This window comes from Ctenopharyngodon idella, chromosome 21 (genome assembly GCF_019924925.1).
Source record: "Ctenopharyngodon idella isolate HZGC_01 chromosome 21, HZGC01, whole genome shotgun sequence".
Taxonomy (NCBI): Eukaryota; Metazoa; Chordata; class Actinopteri; order Cypriniformes; family Xenocyprididae; genus Ctenopharyngodon; species Ctenopharyngodon idella.
The window spans coordinates 12,204,288-12,221,825 of NC_067240.1; the positions used below are offsets into that span (position 1 = coordinate 12,204,288).

The 17,538-nt window shown below is 34.9% G+C and overlaps 1 protein-coding gene across 2 annotated transcripts; it reads left to right on the forward strand.

The window, feature by feature from the left end:
• The first annotated feature begins 64 nt into the window (after positions 1-64).
• On the forward strand, positions 65-17,291 carry slc45a2 (solute carrier family 45 member 2). 2 transcript variants are annotated; one of them, XM_051877759.1, is made up of 9 exons: positions 65-253; positions 351-372; positions 560-1,241; positions 2,002-2,178; positions 6,976-7,322; positions 11,718-11,861; positions 13,989-14,112; positions 14,518-14,723; positions 17,034-17,291. In XM_051877759.1, the coding sequence occupies exons 3-9, from the start codon at positions 791-793 to the stop codon at positions 17,247-17,249; spliced, it is 1,665 nt and encodes a 554-aa protein (XP_051733719.1). In that variant the 5' UTR covers positions 65-253; positions 351-372; positions 560-790; the 3' UTR covers positions 17,250-17,291. The 2 variants fall into 2 exon arrangements, with proteins under 2 accessions (XP_051733719.1, XP_051733720.1); XM_051877760.1 differs by lacking the exons at positions 65-253; positions 351-372; positions 560-1,241 and having other exon boundaries at positions 1,342-2,178.
• Positions 17,292-17,538: the final 247 nt, after the last annotated feature.

Here is a 17,538-nt window from a genome sequence, read left to right on the forward strand (position 1 = left end):
GGAATGAGTTGGATAAAAATATTTCCTAACTACTCTAGCCTGAAATCGATTCTCATTCACATAGAGATATGTGTGGAATGTGGCATTTTAATCCATGTGGCACCATCTGACCGGTTGCCTGTGATCCACAGCTCAACCTCTATAGAATTAGTCCAAGAGAGAGTGGATGATGTTCCGTGAGAAGCTCACATGATTGTTGAACAGACTCTGTGAATGTCTCATGACAGATTTGAGTAAACCCGAAGGAACAGAGGTTAGTCGAGTGAATGGAGAGGGAACATTGTGAAGGGTGGAAGGCTTTGATTCTTTGACTTTAAATACGTTGTCTTCTTTTTCCAATCCCATTAAAGCCGTCTACGGAGGAATCACATGGTATGTCACTTGATTTACCTAATGGGCAATCCCAGCATGCGAGACCACAAAAGAATGCTTGTTAGATCTACGTTTTTCATAACCTTTATATTTCCACAAACACTCTAATGTTTCCTTTTATCTGATTATGAAAACTATGTTTTGTTGGTGCTGTCTTGCTCTTAACTTCTAACCTCTTGTAACGCAGTAGGAGGAAGAGAAGGACATCTACAATTCATAATCTTTGTCTTGTGCTTACAACCAACTCGATCAGCAGCCTTTGGCAGCAAAGACAGGAAAAAAGGCAAGGCTTACTACCTTCATCCCAACAAGACCACCACCTCCTTTTCTTCTCAGCTCAGTTTGCGTTGTGAATACTAGTCTTGAACTTTATCGCTCAGCTATGCAGTAGGAATTAACAATTTCAATACTGAGAACCATGACTCTCCTAACCGAGGACCAGCCTTGCAGGTTCTCTGCACCGGACAGCCCGCTTACATCCATGGAGCACTACCCGGTGGACTCGGAACAGAAAGAGGACTATTTGGACAGCATGGAACCGGATGTGTTTGGAGCAGTGGAGCCTCTGAAGCGCTCGAGAGGAAGACTTATCATGCACGGCATGGTCATGTTTGGAAGGGAATTCTGCTACGCTGTTGAGGCTGCCTTTGTCACGCCGGTGTTGCTGAGCGTTGGACTCCCCAGACGCCTGTACAGCCTGGTGTGGCTCATCAGCCCTATTTTGGGTTTTATCCTACAGCCTGTCATCGGCTCGGCAAGCGACTACTGTAGGTCCCCATGGGGCCGAAGGCGACCGTACATACTCTTACTGGGAATTATGATGTTAGTGGGCCTGACTTTATTTCTAAATGGAGATGCGGTCACATCAGGTATGTGTAGCTGAAGTAAACGTGATGGATCTCTCTAGATTATGAAATCAAGAGATACTTGTGTCAAGGCTGGTAGTTAAAATTAGCTTTAATATTAGCCAAAGGTGCAATGTAATTTTAAAAACTGTAAAGTAAAGTTGATCTGTTTTCCGTTGAATTTGTTGTTAGGTTGGAATTTAAAAAGATAATAAGGACAGAAGAGAAGAAGATAGGAACTGCAAATTATTTCAAAATGCTTTTTCAAAATAACCAAAGAAAATGGGGCTCTATCCAGAAATTAGACACAGGAAGATAGCACAGCTGGACATTGCATGGAAATTTTGTACAGCATTAGTGGAGTCTGTTTTTACATATTCCTATTTATTTTATTTCCTATTAACTACTACAAATCTAGAGTTTTAATCATTTGTAGTACCAAGAGCACACATTTAAAATGCTGAAGAAAACTCCTGATTTCATTACTGCAATTAGGTGTCCTTTAGCTATATGAAAAATTGAAACAAATGCACATTTTATTTATGAATTGATTTAGTTTATGTATTCATTTATGCATTGCAAAAGACATAACTGAAAAAAGCTGCTCTTTTTTAGTGATTTATTAATCTTAATAATTTGTAAATAATGCATTTACTCACTTTTGCCTTTTGAGATATGTCCTGACCTTAAGTTCCAAAATGTATAAGTTATATTCAGTAGTATTCATTACCATTGAATGTATAATTTTGATGAAACCTAGCATGATGTTGTTTCTCTCCTCCAGCTGTACTAGAGGATAGAAATGTTAAAAGGACATGGGCCATCGTGGTGGTCATGTTTGGAGTGGTGATGTTTGACTTTGCAGCGGACTTCATTGACGGACCCATTAAAGCCTATTTGTTTGATGTGTGTTCTCATCGGGATAAGGAGCGAGGTCTTCATTATCATGCCTTACTCACAGGTAAAGAGTAACAATAAATGATTTGCTTGGCTTTGCATCATGATAAAAATATGTTGTAGCAACTCATAATGTAATAACTGCACATACTGTAATAAGGATTACTTTATTATTTCACTAAAATATTCATAATGTAATCTTTTCTCAAAATGTAATAAAATCTTGAGCTCATAATGCAATAACAGTTTATACATTATGAGAAATTGATTACATTATAAACTCACCAAAAACATATTGAAAAAAACAACAACGCATGAATATATTGTCACTTTGTCATAATTGTAACCGCTTTTAAAACATGAAAAATATTGGTATTCCCTTACAGTAGCTACATTTTTAAAAATCTAAATCCAGTCTTAAACTACCTTCAAAATGCAACAGATTTAAACATTCATGCAATTATTATTATTATTATTATTATTATTATTATTATACATAAATCATTGGTATTCCTTTACAATACACTTTAAAATCTAAATCCAGTCTCAACCAAAATCCACCAGATTACTGATACTACTACTACTACTACTACTACTACTTCTTATGTAAGTTACACATACTGTTAAATGGTCAAATATCAACACAATGTTTTTGGTGAGTTTATAATGTAATAAATTTCTCATAATGTAAATATTGTTATTACTCTATGAGCTCAAGATTTTATTATTACGTTTTGAGAAAATGATTACATTATGTACATTTTATTACAATTATAATGTAATACTTATTACAGTATGTGCAGTTTTTACATTATGAGTTGTTGCATATGTCTTATTAAACTTTGATAGGTGCATTGAATTAGCATGAATTGTTTTGCACAACAAGACAGAAAGCTAATTTTAACAGCAGAAATTCTAGCTTTTAAAACACAAGAAAAATACATTGGTCTCATTAAAAGCTATTTGTCAAGTTACCTTGACAATTCCATGAAGAACACCTTAATATAACTCTGTTGCTGCGGAGATGTTCTGAAGCATTATGAATTATGGCATTATGCCAGTTTGACGTACATAGCATTTTTAACTAACTAAGTGCTGTTGTAAAGGACTACAGCGTTTGTTTGTAGGTCCACTTTCATTTGTGTCTTTCCTTGGTGTTGTGGTTCTTTTCACAGTAGATTGTGGCAATATAATTCATAACATGGATCGCTTTTTGCACTCATTAAATCTAGTAGATGTACAGATTTAAGTCTAGTAGATACAAAAGCCACAGAAGCTTCCCCGCCGAATTGATCTACTTTTAGAGCCCCCGCTAGTTAATGGTTTGACATATTGCTTGTATTGAAATTGTATATTCTACCAAAGATAAAACTGTGCTACATTTTGTGGTTTTGAAATAGTAGTTTTCATTTTGCATAACAATGGCTGTAAAATATGTATTTTAGGAATGGGAATAGCATATTTTGAATTTTGATATTTGGGATATGGTCACTTTTGATTGGCCATTTGGCTAGTTTTGTTACACAGACCTGGCAACCCTGACTAGATGTCATCCACTCCATTCATACATTAAGTATTTTTTATAGCCACTGTGCATCTTATACATATTTTTGCTTTGTCATTTTGATCCTGTCAGTTCTTTTAGAAAAACATGTTATTTTCTTGATTAGAAAAATTTTAAGATGTGCATGCTTTTCTGCAATTACCGCAGCAGGAACTGGGACATTACAGACAGTTCTACAATATAAAGCTGACTGACAGCATTTGTTTCAAACCATTTTTCATTTTTGAAAGCTTCCAAGTGCAGTATTTTGCCTCAATTCCAGGTTTTTGTGTGAAATTGGTTGGCACTATGGCAACGGCCTGTTTCCTCTTTCACCATCTTTAACATGGTCTGTTGGGTGCTTTGGTGCCGTATTACTGATGTAACTAAACATCCTGCTGTCTGTATGGCAGTATTAAAGCCTTCTGGGGGATTTATTTGGTTGTGTTAACAAGACATGAGAAAAACACCCTTTTTTATGTGTCTTCTAAACTCTCAGCAAAATCAGTGTTGTTTACTGGTCAAAATCTTGATATCTTTGGAGGAATTTGTTTCTGTGCGTTTCATCACTGTCACACATGAACTTCCAAGAACTGAAAAAGAAAAAGCCATCTTAGATAACAGTACAAATCTCTTCAAAAAAAAAAAAAGGAAAACAACATATTAGTCAGGCTACTAGAGACACGTGTGCTTTCAGTCTTGTGTGGAGAACATCCACAAGAAATAAAGACATCTTTGTATTTTCACACTGATTTTTAGGAAGTGTGGAATGTAGTTTAGACTAAATAATGAATCAGGCAAAGTTAAGATGTTTAATAACTCAGGAGCTGTTGTCTATATAATCGATTTTATGTGTTCTTATGCACTAAAACCATCACAGAAAAACAGCACCCCAAAAGTAAATCAAATGCTTTTAAGAACATCATGAGGTCTGTTATCCAGTTATAGTAGAGCTTGGTTGTGTCGGTCTGGTTTTAGCCAATTGCTCATGGTGCTGAGGCACCAAGGGGCCTGTGTGCACTCAGGGTATCCTAATCCAAACAGGCCCAGTCATGTGCTGAGATCATGGGTTGAAGCTGAGAGCTTCAGAGCCACATGACTGGATCGTTTCTGTGGCTCAGGGGTGTTTGTGTGTAATTGTGCATAACCCTGCTTACTGGGTGTTTTTTTTTTTTTTTTTACTTTCTTTCTTTCTTTTTCCTTCTCTGGTCTGCTTTTACTGATTTTTGAGAGAAAACGGCACAAAATATATCCTGCAATGTAACATGACTTTAATATATATATATATGAGCTTTTCTCTGTATTTTATACAAATTGTTATTTCATTATCACTTACTACCCCTAAAACTACCTGCCCTCAGACTATAACTCAATACTTTGTTAATTTGAAATAACTATTATAATATTTATTTATATTTTTGTTATATAGTAGTGTAAATATCTATTGTACTCAAATCAAATACTGTAAATGCTGTCCTTTTTAACATTAAAATATTAAGCAGCACAGTCATTTTTAACATTGATAATAGAAATGTTACTTGAGCATCAAATCAGCATATTAGAATGATTTCCAAAGGATCATTTGACACTGAAGGCTGGTTATGATACTGCTATGACCTGACAAAAGATGTTAATTTTTAAAAAAGTATGCATCCTTTGAAAGGTTTACAGCTGTGTGTTTTTTGTTTTTTGTTTTTTTTTTTATTTTTTTATTTCAGTATTGTATTGTCAGATATTTATAAAAAATAAAAAATAAAAACATTAAGGGCATTTCAAAGTCAGTCTTCATCATGATAGATGTCTTTGTTCTGCTGTACACAAAGGAAGATATCTGGAAGAATGTTTGTAACCAAGCAGATCTCGCCCTCCATTGACTACCATAGTAGGAAAAAAATACTATGGCAGTCAATGGGGGGATGAGATCTGCTTGGTTACAAACATTCTTCCAGATATCTTCCATTGTATACAGCAGAACAAAGAAATTCATACAGGTTTGGAACAACTTGAGGAGAAGTAAATGATGACAGGAGTAAATGATTTTCATTTTTGTGTGAACTATCACTTTAATAGTTATATTAAAACACTTTTTAGGCATAATATTAAGAAATGTGCATTGTACAATAAAGAAAAACTCCAAATAAAGTTTCATTATATTTTTATATCAGTAAGTCTTAAGTGATATGTCAATAAATATGTTAATGGATTTTAAGTGTACTTAATAAGAAATAAATGTATTTTAAATAGATTTTGGTATAGTTGTTTTTTGTTGTTGTTTTTTTTTTTTTACTAGGGATAATAGTTTTATTAATTTATTTTTCCATTTTTCAACAAAATGTTGAAAAATCTTTCTTGCCATCAGATACAAAAACGTGTTCTTTCAAATTAAATATTTATCATAAATACTTACAAATCTAGACTTCACTTCAATTAATGAATTGACACCACAGAATAAAAAACTGATTTTCAGCTCCATGTATTGAATCAACAGGAAATCTGACTATGTTGCTAAAACAACCATTTACACATCTCACATGTGTTAAATACACGAGACATTGTGTTTTACAGGTGGGGCTGCTAGTAGCACCTATGTGGTGACAGGGTTGGCATTACATGGCTGTGCCATTTTTAACATGAGCATACGAAACATTGTTTAGCAGATGAAACATGCAAGGAAAATTATACAGGTTTGAAACAACTTGAGGGTGAGTAAATGATGACAAAATTTTCATTTTTGGGTGAACTATCACTTTAATAAGGATTGTATGACCTTTGTATGATATCAGTCTTAAAATGCAAGATATTTAAAGTGTACCTAACGTATACTTGCAATATTACCACTTTAGCACAATCAAATATACTTAAGTATTCTTTAGTTGGACCTCAGCACTTCCGCACAATTAAAGAGCATTAAGTACAAAATTAGTTGTTCCAATTTAGCAGACCAGTTTAGTATACCAAAAGTACAACTGCAGGAAATGTTTATTTAGCACATAAATATGTAAATGCATTTGTAGTATACTTAACACAAAATAAATATATTCGAATACATTTTAGTATATTTTTTTCCACTAGGGATTACTTTTATCTCATGCACATTATTCCATTATAAAGGTCACTGTTGTAATTGTTGTGCAACAAGAGCTAGTGAATTTAATTCCTTCCTATAGTGCTTCATCTCAGATTTCAAGAAGCATTTTAGTTTTTGCCCAGCTGAGCACATTCTGCCGAAGCTTTCAGTTTCATTTGATTATCTGGATGATTTTTTTTTTTTTTTTTTTTTTCTCCCCTCTCAAAGCAATCTGCTGTGCTTCCTTGCAGGTCTAGGTGGAGCCTGTGGATATCTGATTGGAGCCATGGACTGGGGTCACTCTGCGCTTGGATTTGCACTGGGTTCCGAGTACCAAGTTATTTATTTTTTCTCATCTCTAACCTGGGGCATTTTTCTCACCATGCACCTTTTCAGCATCCCAGAGAAACCATTGATTAAAGATCACAGTTCGGACTCTTGTCCAACCACCTCACCGCTCCTGGAAGGCCCGGATCATAACGGCTACGGCGCAGTATCCAAAGAACCGCCACCTTTACCTGATATGAGGCAGCGCTCGTTCTCTGCCCTGAGTGAAGCCAATGCAGTCACGCCCAGTGCCAAGCATCCTAACAGCGAGGTTGGTCATTTGTGTTACTTTGTATCCTTTTCTTGTGGCTTTTATTCTTGGCCTCACTCTGCACCCAATTTCCCCTCACATTTTAATGACCTGTTTCAGACCTCAGAGCAACAGCTTTTGTGAGCTGTGATTAGGCTGGATATTGCTCATGCTTCTCACAGAAACAATTCCTCGTTTAGTCGATAATGAAAATCAGCACATGCTTTTTTAGTTTATTATAAATACAACAAATAATGGCATATCTTGTGGTGATGTGATGATGTAATGATTACTCATTATGGCTGTATTGTGTGTGATTATGAAGTTCGATTCTCCAGTGTAAAAAATTTACACGCTTTTCAAAGTTCTCACTATGTTTTATTAGTTCATTAAGTATTAAACCAGTCTCAGGTTTATACCGGCAGTTACATAATAAAGCAGGGATTTTAGACATCTGAGTCTCATTATGTGGTGAGGTCTAAAATCCACCATAAATAAAAATGCTTGTGTTTTGCATTTGTATTAGTAAAAAGATATTTTCAGCATAACAATTTCAGCAAAATTTTGGACATTTTAATAATAATAACTACAATAACAACTAATTTATTGTTGTTGTTGTTGTTGTTGTTAATAACTACTAATACTATTTAAGAGTAATAATAACAATGATACATTTAATACAAAAATTATAATATTTCATTTTTTTGATTTCTTAGAATTTGGTTTGTCTTCCTTTTGCTTTAATCACAGCAGCACTCAAGCTTATAAAACCATATTCTGCAGCATGATTTAAGAATAATACAAAAAGCATATTGTTTTTTTACATGGTAAGAAGAATATCTGATTGTCTGTACAAGAGTTCACATGATCACGTGTGTCACGGTTGGTTGCAGCAGTCCTTATTCAGAATAAAACTCAAACATGAAATAACGTGAACAAGAATGGAACAACCAGCATAACACGACGTAGAACTGACAATGAACTTTAAGAAACACAGGGCTTAAATACACAGCAAACAGAGGAACCAATGAGACTAACTAACGAGACACACCTCAAATGAAAGTCAATATGTAACTGTGGCGACAAACAGGCAAGGGAAACTGAGGATGACAGAACTAATTAACAAACTGACAGCAAAACAAGACCAGAAATACAAACATGAATGAAACTCAGACATGAACAGAACAGAAAAGGAGATAAAAAGCAAACTCAAAACATGACAATGTGATGTCATGCTATGTCATAATTTACTTTATTTGACTTGGTCACTTGATTTATGATCTAAAATAGTGCTGAATCTGAAATATTTATTGTTTATTTTATGTAATAAAGTTTGTCTGTTTACATTTTTTATAGTTTGGTTTTAGGCTTTTGGACCACAGAGTATGTTTCGGATGATTGTCTCAAATCCTGTTTCAGATCATCATTAGACTGTTCCTTCTGAATCATAAAAATTGGGCATGCTCTTTGTAAAACCTCCACATGTGGAACTTAACCTAGACTGCAATTTGTCATGTCAGTGAGTCACACCATGTCACAATGATGCTTTAATGCAGTTCATTTTAAATCTGTAAAATGCTTTCCCAGATAGCTGTGTACTATGCACTTTACCATCAGAATTTATGCTATAGTATATGTCTGTATAATCAGAATTTAGGGTCAAAAAATATTCTATATGTTGTAGTTTTATACCCATAACAGCAAAGTAACTTTACTTTTTTTATTTAATGTTCATATCAAATTGTTAATGGTGCTAGAACTGTAAAAGGAACTGTATATCTCACTAATCCTGTCAGTCTAGACCCCAACTCAGTCAGTCTCACAATCATTAACCTGCTACAAACCTCACATAATCTGCCATCTGTTCCTGAGAAAGAGTTCTGTTCCAGCAAACACTGCTCTTGGACAAAATGTTCAGAACATATAGTTCTTGTTAATGTAAGGAAGTGATTGGAGGCTTGTTTCACTGACTGACGGGTATAACACTGGTTAATTAGACTGATAAAGGTCTCGAATGAAATGCAGAGGTGTAAATACCTCAGGGAAATTGTATTTAAATTAGTGCTATTTCTTCATCAGTTGCATCATGTGTTTTAACTAGTACTGTCAAAATTAGCACGTTAATGCATGCGATTAATTATGTCCAATTAACACAGCATTAATTTTTTTTCTGTCATTCTTTGGCTAGCGTTAAATTATATGATCACGCTCTTATTCATGCAAATGCTTTTAAACCATCCAAATGCGAGAAAAGAGAATGCACTGTCTGTGAATGTCGTGTCTGTGTGACACACACAGAAAGGCACGAGCCAGTATCGTGTGCACAGACAGCACGCCACAATTGATTTCTCTTTCGTGCTTGAACAAACAATAACAGAGAATTATGCCAAAATTCCTGTTTTGTCGAGTATTCTCATAAGAGCAGTCTTAAATGAGTTGTGAGAAAATGAGACGCGTCATGTTCGGCTGCGGCAGATTTTAAAGTCACAGTAGCCTGATTAACTGTGATGTCTGTCATTAAAGGATTAGTTCACTTTCAAATTACCCCAAGCTTTACTCACCCTCAAGCCATCCTTGGTGTATATGACTTTCTTCTTTCTGATGAACACAATCGGGGATATATTTACAAATATCCTGATGCATACGAGCGTTATCAAACGAGTATGAGCTGAAGAGAGTACCTCCATCCACATTCATCCATCATAAACATATTCCACATGGCTCCGGGGGGTTAATAAAGGCCTTCTGACGCGTTTGTGTAAAAAAAAAGAAAAAAGAAAAAAAAAAAGTCCATAATTAACAAGTTATGAAGTGAAATATCTAGCTTCTGCCAGACCGCCTTCCGTATTCAAGTTACGAAGAAAGTGTAAACTGGCGTCGCATCAGTTACATTTTTTCTGTAAGTTGAATAGGGAAGGAGTAGGATGTAGCGCATTGCTTTACTTCAGAAGACCTTTATTAACCCTCCGGAGCCGTGTGGAGTACACTTTATGATGGATGGATGGATGTGGATGGAGACACCTTCAGCTCATACTCGTTTGGTAACGCTTACTGCCATTATAAAGCTTGGATGTGTTGGGATATTTAATAATATTTCTCCGATTGTGTTCATCAGAAAAAAGAAAGTCTCATACACCTAGGATGGCTTGAGGGTGAGTAAAGCTTGGGCTAATTTTCATTTGAAAGTGAACTAATCCTTTAATGTTAATAAAAGAACAAAGGTAACAGAAAATTGTAGCTTAAATAAAGATTAATCTATATTTAATTTATAATTTATGCAGTTAAGACTGTAAAGTGTTTGATAACTTTATTCAATTTCCTACCTGTTAGACAGGTAGGAAGGCCACAGGTAAATGACATTTATTATATGGGTTTATGTGAAGATTGTTTTAAGTTCACTTAAATTAAAAGGTGTTATTTTTTAAAGCCTAATAAATGCTGAAATTGATAGCTTTCAATTATACTGTAATGTTAAATGTCTGTCATTAATAATTAATGATGTCTGTCACAAATGTCTGTCACAAATAATTTTCATAGAGACATCAGTAGCTGTATTAGTATCAGTGAAAGATGCCATTACAACAAATATTTAAAATATACTATCTTTACGTTGTTTCTACGTTAATTTGGAGAGTAACTGTGAAATTATTACAATATAAAAATATTAAAAAATCCAATGTTTTTAATCATGATTAATCGCAATTAATGACAGAAAAATGTGTGATTAATTAGTTATTTTTGTATATGATTGACAGCATTAGTTTTAACACAAACAGGTTAAAGAAAGATCAAAGTGAGAAATCTAAGGTTGACAACATTTCATTTTGGCTCTAGAGATAACAAAAGCCATTAATGTTTGTTTTTTTTATTTATTTTTAAATGTCCATCCCTAAAAATGTATTCCATGTATGTGAATAGTGATAAGTTGCTGATTTTAGGCCTTCAGTCTTCATATTCATTACAAGACCTTTAACAAATCAAACTCTGTTCATTGGAGTATAATTGTATTTATAATTTGATTGTTTCACCCCATTGCCCAACCATTATTTTTCCATCAACAATTGAATTTTAGCAACAAAAGGAAATTAAGATTTTTCTTTTTTTACAGAGAGATCCTCATGACTAGTGATATTACATTAATGAGCAACCCTTTGTGGTTATGGAAACCTTTATTACCTTCTTAATAATGTCTTGTGTCAAAAACATTGTTTTGTACAACAAGTCACAACCAATTTATTGGTGTCAATTTATTTCAGTATTAAAGTACATTCTCATTCCAGTATAATGTGCCGAGACAACTAGAAAACCTTCATACTGCATAAAGATGACGGGTTTATTAAATGTTGTCTGGTAAGTGTTAGAGTTTTTGAACCTTTCAGAAGACATTATTGACCTGTCTGCATAATTATGTTTCAGGTGCAAAAGAGGATGACCCTGAAATCTCTGCTGTCAGCTATGATCAGCATGCCAAGCCATTACCGCTGTCTATGTGTGAGTCATCTGTTGGGATGGACGGCCTTCCTGTGCAACATGCTGTTCTTCACTGACTTTATGGGGCAGGTGAGGGAATGAGGCTTTTTTGAGGAATTTGACTTTCCCATTTGTGCATAGTTTTGCACGTCCCTATCTTTAAAGAGAGGGATCAGAACAGACATAAAATACATATGCTGACACTCATGATGTTAGCACACTACAGACTAGCATTTAAGTGAAATCCTTGACCTACTTCAGTCTTCAGTGTCACATGATCCTTTAGAAATCATTCTATGCTGATTTGCTGTTCAAGAAATATTTCAAATTATAATCAATGTTGAAAACAGTTGTGCTGCTTCATTCTGTTATGTATCTTTTAAATAGGTTGTCAAACGCATAGCTTAGCAAACAACAAACTAAAAAAAAAAAGTGAGAGGGACAGAAATGTCGAGTGTAATACCGGTTTTGTTTTTTTTCTTTGTTTTATTGACAGGTTTTATTTTTTGTTATCTCTTAACTGGCTAAGAAATCAAATACACTGCTGCACAATAATGTTTGTTCTATCATATGTTTTTCCTATATTGCCATAATAAAAGTTTTATGATTGTTTTGTGTACTACAAAAAAAAAAAAAAAAAAAAATATATATATATATATATATATATATATATATATAATTTATAGTTTCTGTACTGTAATAAAGGATATGTCAATTAGCACTGCATTATTCATATACTTTATTGTTATGAAAATATGGCTTGAAAAACATATAAATTATATATTGTCGCAATAATGTATTTATTGTCTTCATGTTTCAGTCAAAACGTGTCTGTATTTTATTCAGCTACAGATAGTTGGGTGCCTTTGTCCATAAGTTATTACCTTTATAAGGGCTTTTCATACTGCGCTTAACCTTGGGTTATCATTGTTCTAAACACCGCCTTTAACCCCGGGTAAATGAACATTTCACACTTGTAATTTAGAAGCGGGGTTATCACTGCTTTTTATTTGGGATTTTACCAGCCATTTCATTCTTACCTTTATAGTCCGAAATGTCCATTCAGTATAAACTCGGTAGTACAGTCGGCAATACGAGGATGCGCAATGCTAGAGCTAGCCTATGTAAACAGGTCGCGTGCTGCGTTTATCCAATCAATGACACTGACGCCGCAAATATGCAAATAAGAACGTTAACTCAGGGTTTAGGAATGTACAATGTGAAACGTCAGCTTATGAGTACCCAGGATTAATTGTTAACCCCGGGTAAATTATGAGCAGTGTGAAACGTGAAGCAAGATAACCCAGGAATCTGTTTACCCGGGGTTTAGAACGACCCAGGGTTAACTTTTTCAAGTGTGAAAAGCCCTTATGAGTGCATTTTTGGACTTTCTGTGCAAGGGTTAGCGCTCCATAATGTTCACATCACCTCGTTTTGGATAAGAATAAAATCTCTTTGAATTTAAAACTAGATTCATTTACATTGGCCCATGAAAACCTCTAGGTGAACACACTTGCCCAAAAAAGTAAGAATTTGCTTTTTTTTAAAAAGTGCTGGGGACATGTACCCCACTTTTTCTAGGCCCTTGTCTCTAACATTCATCTTTATTTATTCATTCACCATGCCATTAGATTTCAATTTAGCACTCTTGGAAGAGTAACATTTTATTTTGAACCCAGCACTGAAAAATAGATCAATGATACTTTGATCAAGCTAGCTGTGCAAAGGAAAAAAAGATGAAGAAACTGCTACCTTTTAACCAAAATTCAGTGCTGAATTGAGATAAATGAGTAAGTCTCCTTGTAGGCAGCCAAAGTGTAAAGAAAGTTGTACTGCTGGCCTCAACAAAGTGGAAAACTGTTCAGCGCAATGACTAGCCATGATACAGTGAATAGACATATTCTTAACAGGCTGTATAAGAAAAAGGTGAGAATTATAACATTCTCAGTAGCCTCAGCAGAGCAGAGGATGTTGTTTTCATTGAGTCCCTTTTATTTGCCATGTGATGTCTGAATGGAAAAAGCCTTACAGTGTTCAGGTTCACTTGAGTAGTATAATGGGAAAAGACACACCTGTGGAGAGGTTATCTAGCTCTGTACTCAACTGTTTTTACCCTATTTGACCCAAGGCTGATTGACCCAAGGCACACCTGGGATGTGATGGTGTCACATGCTTTATCTTATGTAACATCCCTGGGATCTGTGTATCCATCTTTAGATTGTATATAAGGGGAATCCATATGCTGAACACAATTCCACCTCATATGCGACATATGAGAGAGGGGTAGAAGTCGGCTGCTGGGGCTTGTGCATCAACGCTGTCTCCTCTGCGCTCTATTCATGTGAGTAATATTAAACCATAACTCAACTGTTCATTCTTCCTGACTTTATTAGACCTGCAGTCTCTTAATACAACCAGACAAAAGAAGACTGTTCAATTACAGTCAGATAATACATGGCCCTACCACGTTTTAAATTGGATAATACACTTTTTCAGAGTTATTAGTCTGATTTGATGAGAGAGTCACAGTCCCTTTCAATGTCATGTCATTCTAATTAGTGCTACAAGTCATGTGTCATTCAAAAGGCCATTTCAGAAGGCTTTATCCGTCAAGACATTTTATCTCATGATATGAATACGTCTGATCTGTTAATGTGTCTTTGCTATTCATCTTATTCACCATTTGTTCTATATTAAAGGCCATTGTTGCAGCCTGCTTAAATGATTTCCATATGTGTCCATCCAGATGTGCAGAGGCTGCTCCTGCCATATATTGGCCTGAAGGGACTGTACTTCCTAGGCTACTTTATGTTTGGTTTAGGAACCGGTCTGATCGGCCTATTTCCAAACATTGTGGCCACGCTGACGTTGTGTAGTGTGTTTGGAGTCATGTCCAGCACTCTCTACACCATCCCATTCAACCTCATCTCAGAGTACCACAAGGCGGAACAGGTCAGTTTCAGAGTGTTACATCAGGACAAAAAATGAACAAATCAGCAGTTTTATAAATTCATAAACAAGAAAATATACACTTCTGGGCAAAAAAAATAGGCCAAGCCAAAAATGGCAAAATATTTAGTGGTCTTTTAATGGTCTTAACAATTTTAATCATAAATCACTGGTCAGGAAATTAGCAAGAATTCCACAAATACTGTAGATAATGTAGCTTAGCACAGAATAGACTTCCCCAACTTGCAGACAGCTTTTTACAGGAAGAACAGTTAGTGCTGTTCCACTCAATATTAATGACTTCAAACAGTTCATGAGTAGTTAAAAAACGTCTCCAAAAATTTGAGTTTAACGTGAGACTAAATATTCACTATAGGATTCAAATCTGGACTCTGATCAAGGCCAAAACCAAATGGACTTATTCTCAAGCTACTTCTTGGCTGTCTTTGGGATTTGGGCAGGAGCATTGTCTTGTTGAAAAATAACATCTGATCATTCCTCATTAGATAACAACTTTTCATTTGTGGGAAGCAAGCCATTCTGCAATATTCTCCTGTACTCCAAAGCATTAAATGACTTTTCACAGTGAAGTAGCTCACATATCAGCAGCTAAACAGGCTCCCCACACAATGGTACCTCTTCCCTTCATGTTTTACTGTGGTAAAGATGTATTTATTAGGCTATTTTCAAAGATTTTCAAAGACACTGCTCTGGAGCATCACCATGCAATTTGTATTTGTGATTTATCACTTCACACACAACTTCACATATTCTGCCAGAAACTTCATTTGTTTGTTTTTCCGTGAGACAGCAATGGCTTAAGTAGTGCATTTGCTTAAATTTTGCTAATTTCCTGACCAATAATTTGGCCCCCTTTTTTTGCCCAAGAGTATACTTTAAAAAAGAAAAAAGAAAGTTTTATTCAGCAAGGATGCATTAAACTGATAGTTAAATTGATACAAGTGGCAGTAAATTTTAAAAAATGAAATAAAAAAAATAAACATTTGAAATAAATAAAAAATGTTACTTGAGAACCAGACCAGCATATTAGAATGATTTCTGAAGGACACTAAAGACTGGAGTAATGGCTGCTGATAAGCTTTGCCATCACAGGAATAAATTACTGTACATTTTTCAAAATATATTTAAATACAACAGTCATTTTACATTGTAATAATATAGTGGTTGTGTCTATTAAATAAGAAGTCAAATAGTTTTTGTGTAATTTCATCTAATGCAAAGACTTGTAAAGGTGGTTCAGTAAGGACTAGTGTACACTCAGTCAGTCATTGCCACAAAATAAACCTAATGGTAATCAGGACACTTATGTAAAGAGAGTGAGTCTTTTATCATCTTCGAGTGGTTTATTTTGTGATTATTATCGTGACATTATTCTCCTTATTACATGACTACAAACAAATTCATAAACTGTATTGACTTTATTAATATTGATAAGTGTTTATTTTGTGATTTAAAAACCATCTTACTGGACGTTATTCTCCTAATTACGTGACTACAAACAAGTAAAACTGTATTGACTTATTGATATTGACAAGTGTTTATTTTGTGATTGAAAATCATCTTACTGGACACTGTTCTCCTTATTACATACAAACAAGTAAATACATTAAACTGTATAGACTTTACTGATATTGATATATATTGATTCGAATTGAAAATTATTTTATTAGATTAAACATGAGTTTCCTAGAAGAGCAGTCAATTATACAACCTTGCTATAGACAACGGTAGTTATTTATATGCTGCGATTGACCAGTAAGAATCAATACATTGTTTAATAAATGTTTAATGTAAGGCAGAATTTATCTGTCACCAGCACACACCAAACTGTGTTTTGTATCTAAACAGCTGTTTACCAAGAACATTCCTTAGTATAAAATTGAGTGCTTCACTAGTTTAAAACATTGATTTTTCAAATATGGATTTGTTTAGCTTCTATCTAAAGTCCCTGGGATGTCTAAAGCATGAATTAAGTTGCAAGGAAACTTGAATTACAAATCGAAATCCTTCCCTGGAACTCAGACTGAATTATAATCTAGATGAATTATAACCCTGCTAAAGTGCAACTTGGATTTTACTTGCATTTGAATTGTTTCAGATGTTCTCTGCCAGTCTTCCTGATCTGTAGATCCACAGTGTTTTGCTCATTATAAGTTACTTAATATTTTTTGGTGATCTTAATCCTTTTTGGAATGCTGCTGTATAAATATTTTCTGATATTTCATGTCCATTTGCATAATTTTGTTAACGATTATAGCCCTTCTCTCATGCAAAGCCTCTCTCTTGTCATAGGAGCGAAGAAAATTGGGCAGTAATGAACCAGCTCTTGAGGGTCGTGGGACTGGCATGGACTGCGCAGCTCTTACCTGCATGGTGCAGCTGGCTCAGGTCATAGTGGGAGCTGGGCTTGGAGCCCTGGTCAATCTAGCAGGCAGTGTGATTGTGGTGGTGCTCTCTGCCTCAACAGTATCCCTAATTGGCTGCCTCTTTATTGCTCTCTTTATGTGATGTACAGATTAAGCCTCAAATAAACAACCTTTCTCTATTTCATCTGATCAATCTCCTATATTCACTGAAAACGAGCAGGAAAATGACATGTTTTGTGGGTACTGAGCCATACACGTCTGCGTCCATTCACTGATTCCATCAAGTCTTTCTCTTTGCGCTCCAATTTACATGCCAATAACAGCCTTCATCAGTGTTGAAAGAAAGATTACATGTACTCAAAGAAGAGTTGAATAAAAAATGCACGATTTGGATGTTTCATGCAATTTCATTACTTGTTTAATGTGAATTG

Bases quoted from the DNA above. Each gene is read 5' to 3' on its own strand.
- slc45a2 (XM_051877759.1), top strand. From the start codon at position 791: ATGACTCTCCTAACCGAGGACCAGCCTTGCAGGTTCTCTGCACCGGAC. The intron at 7,323-11,717 runs GTTGGTCATTTG...ATTATGTTTCAG, and splicing joins CCAAGCATCCTAACAGCGAG to GTGCAAAAGAGGATGACCCT. The intron at 14,113-14,517 runs GTGAGTAATATT...GTGTCCATCCAG, and splicing joins CTCCTCTGCGCTCTATTCAT to ATGTGCAGAGGCTGCTCCTG.